Genomic DNA, 3,973 nt, shown 5'->3' with positions numbered 1-3,973 from the left:
TATTATTTTTATGACTTTTAGTGTCAGTGCAGTGTTATTGGAGGTAGAAAATCGCCACATCTTGGGAAATTAGGAGGCACTGGCGGTAAATCTGCGTGTGTTCCCACGTGGACCACTAAATTCATACCTATGACAATGTGGAAGAGGAAGTGACAGTGGAAGAGCCAATATCCTGAAAAATACCCATACCATGGTGGTAATTGTCATTATTTATTTATTTATTTATTTGTCGCAGATAAAATAGTTTAACGTACCTGGATTATCCGCTCTAAATCTTAATACGACGTATCCATTATTTGGCACGGCAATTGTGTCCTTGGCTGGTGGCAAATTAAATTGTCTGTGCAACAACCCTCTACGATCTAAATCTAAAGCGTGTTTCAAGTTAATTTTCTTTATGTTTCTGTCTGGTGATCTTCCAATACCGATAACGTTGAAAGCGTAACCGTGAAGATGGAAAGGATGACTCAAATTTGGTTGTTGAACTATTCAATATTAAATATTTAATGACGACATTCATTTTTATATTAAAAAAAAAAAAAACATTTTGTCGAGAAATTATTAAAAAAAAAAAAAATTACCTTCGTCTACTAATACAACTTCAACGACAGCATTAAGAGGAATATCAACTTTGTGAGTACACATGCAGTTTTGTCCACAGTCTGGTGGTCGGTTGTCACCGTTACAAAATTGTTCTGGTGGAATATCATCGATTTGAGAAAGTGGAGGCGCAGGGGGTGCAACGTATGATATTTCATCTACCAAACTTATTACATGATCTCCACTTGGTGCAACTGAATTTAATATTACAAAACATTTTATTACGGTTTTTAACGGTCGGACATTAGTTAATTAATACTATGGATTCATATTTACCCAAATAACGATTGTAAGTGTGAGGCAAAAATAATTCTTCTGGTCTGTAAAATAAGAATCTAAATGGCAAAAATATTTTTACGTCTGGTCTTTGCTGCAAGATACCTTCATCAACGGGTTTTGCGTTTTTCAATTGGCTTACACAAACAGCATCAGATCTTTCTCTGTTACAAACGGCATCGAGTGGATTCAAAACCTAAACAAACAACAATAATAATAATAATGTATTGGCGCGAACGCGCAATCAATTCCGATTTTAATTCATATATAAAACAGGATTTTTATTTACTTACCACTCCTTGAGGTAAACCTACGTCGTAGCTAGGCATGGCGGAATCTGGTTGATATGGTCCTCTGGCGTAACGAAGTACAGCAAGTTGTTGAGCACGTGCGATACCACATTCTCCGAGACCTCTAGCTTGAATCCAATAAGCTCCGACAGGTTGGTCAGCATTAATAACAAAGTCATAACGTTCACCTAATTAAATAAAAATAATAAATGAATTAATATTAAGTCACAATAAATAAAATTCATGTGGCTCGTATGAATTAGTAATTACCAGAAAATGAAATGATAGTGTTAACGACAACGGGATGAACTGGTTCTCCATCAGTGGCAATAAGAATAAGGGAGTGTCCTTGAATTGTTAATTGTACTGGACAAACACTTGCCATTGAATTGATCATTCTGAAACGGTATCTTCGTCCTGGAGTTATGGTAAATACTTCAAGTGGCGTGTTTGTCATGTATCCGGTGTTTGGATCCTAAACATCGATTCGATAAATTTAGCACTTGTTAAAACTTTTGTCAACGACATAAAATTGAATTATTTTTTACCCTAAATTGTCCTTTTCCGTTAATAAGTAAAGTGTCTGGGGTTTGCCCTTGGTTAACAGCTAATCTGCCAGGGAATCTTTCCAAAGCATCTTCGTGAAGCCAGTCACTGAGTAACATGACGTGGGTCGTCAAATCGTAGTCGTATAAATGACTGTTTGGATCTTTTGATGGCGCTTGACGAATGACGATACTTCCATAAAGACCATCCAATTTGTGCAATCCTGATAAATTGAAATTAATTATTAATTTTTTTTTTTATAAATTGAGATAAAAATTGTTTCATTTTATTTATCTCACCAGTGTGAGCATGCCAGAAATGAGTTCCGGCATTTTCGGCATTCCATTGATATCTAAAAGTGTTTCCTTCTTGAATTGGACATTGAGTTACGAATGGCACACCGTCCGAGTACTGAGTACCTCTTTGCCAAACTCCGTGCCAATGAATGGATGCAGCTTGTCCTTCCATTCTGTTTTCAACATCAATAACAACTTTATCTCCTTCACATACTTGAATGCTGGGTCCCGGAATCATTCTGTTCGCTGTGAGAATACCACGTTCGACTCCATCAGCCAAAACACACTGGCAGTTACTCCATATGGTGTTCGTGGCATTTGGAGTACAAACTTGACAAGCACTACAAAAAAAAAAAAAAATTTTTTTTAATTACTTCTCACTGTGATTTTTTCATTAGGCAATTTGCAATACAATTAAAAATTTTTTAATTTTTTTTAATTTAAAACTTTATGAATAATACAAATAAATAAATTTCAAAATCACTTTGTCGAAAGTTATAATAAATAAATTTTTAATTTCGATTACGTAAAATAATTTATTAAACGAAAAAAAATTTTTTTTTTAAATTAAAATTAAATAATAATAATAATAAAAAAAGGAACCTGAAAAAAAAAAAATAAATAAATATTCATGCGAATGAAAAATAAATTTTTTTAACACTTCGCCGCAATAAATCAAACATAAATATTTTATTTCATTCTCTCTAAGCAAACATTTTAAAAAAAAAAAAAAATCTCTCACGATATAAATTAAAAATTAATATTAATAATAATAATAAAAATTATTTAATAATAAAAAAGCGAAGAAGGTAAAAAAACGACGCGAATATATTCGTATTTAATGACATAACAATTTACATAATAAAATCATCGCGTTTTTTTTTTACAAAAAAATAAATAAATTTAAAAAAAAAAATTTTACTAATTTTATCTTTCTTTTTTTCCTTTCCTTTTCTCCTTTTTTTCCTTTTTCTTTTCATTTTATAACACGATACTCCTCCTTTCTAATAATTCATACTCAAAGTTTTTTTTAAAAAAAAAAAAAAATTACTTGTTAACTTCTTTTCCTATTTTTAACAACAACAACAACCACAACAACGTTAGTATCATCTTGCATTTCCCTTTTTTTATTAAGTAATCATTACGGTAAATAAACGAAAGGATAAAATTAACGCCATAAATAAACAATATAAAATATTATTTAAAAAAATTTTTTTTTGTTTTGTATCTCCCACACAAACATATTTATAAATTATATCATTTTATTATTTTAAAAAAAAAAATGAAAGTAGTTAAACAATTATTTTTTTTTTTACCCGATCATTATTATTATTATTATTAATTTTTACTACTATTACTACCACCACTACCACTACTACCATCACTCCTATTACTAATAAATTAAGTTACGTAAAACATAAAAAAAAAACAAAAGAAAAACGAGAAAATAAATAAGTTTTAACAAAAAAAAAAGGAAAAGGAAAGAAAAGTGAAAGCATTTATATATAAATATAATGTGCGTGAATGTGTGCGTGTGCGCGTGTGCACACACGTTAAATAGTAATATAAATAAGAGAATCATTAAATAAATTTTAACTTAATAATAATAATATTTTATTTTTATCTTATCCAGATGGTTGTGAGAGATTAAAAAAAAAAAACAGAAAAGATAGAAAGAAAGAGAGGGAAAACTCGTTTATTATTATTTTTTATTTTAATTAAAAGTTAAATAAAAAAAAAAAAAACGTCTGTGGTATTATTATTATTATTATTATTATTATTATTATTATTATTATTAATACTCACGCTCCGAGTACGTTGTAAAGTTCCAACGTGAAATGGTAATAACATATTTTAGATGGTTCTCCTTCTCTGCAAGCTCTAGCACATTCGTCTGGAGAACTCAAACTTGGATTCTTACGAAGTTCAGCAGTTGATTTAACACCGTAATCGACTATTGAGGAT

The 3,973-nt window shown here is 30.1% G+C and overlaps 1 protein-coding gene across 1 annotated transcript in view; it reads right to left on the bottom strand.

Moving 5' to 3' along the window:
• Positions 1-23: 23 nt before the first annotated feature.
• Phum_PHUM554290 (L-ascorbate oxidase, putative) overlaps positions 24-3,973 on the bottom strand; it is a gene marked incomplete at both ends in the record, with an annotated part of 5,250 nt that continues 1,300 nt past the window's right edge. Inside the window, 9 exons of the mRNA XM_002431824.1 lie at positions 24-172; positions 255-485; positions 582-794; positions 877-1,072; positions 1,170-1,309; positions 1,437-1,641; positions 1,715-1,935; positions 2,012-2,349; positions 3,815-3,962. Coding sequence (XP_002431869.1) covers positions 24-172; positions 255-485; positions 582-794; positions 877-1,072; positions 1,170-1,309; positions 1,437-1,641; positions 1,715-1,935; positions 2,012-2,349; positions 3,815-3,962 — 1,841 coding nt within the window. The remainder of the gene's footprint in view (positions 173-254; positions 486-581; positions 795-876; positions 1,073-1,169; positions 1,310-1,436; positions 1,642-1,714; positions 1,936-2,011; positions 2,350-3,814; positions 3,963-3,973) is intronic.

This window comes from Pediculus humanus, genomic scaffold (genome assembly GCF_000006295.1).
Source record: "Pediculus humanus corporis 1103172108296 genomic scaffold, whole genome shotgun sequence".
NCBI lineage: Eukaryota > Metazoa > Arthropoda > Insecta > Psocodea > Pediculidae > Pediculus > Pediculus humanus.
The sequence above is the reverse complement of the archived record's forward strand: the minus strand, read 5'-3'. Positions and strand labels throughout refer to the sequence as shown.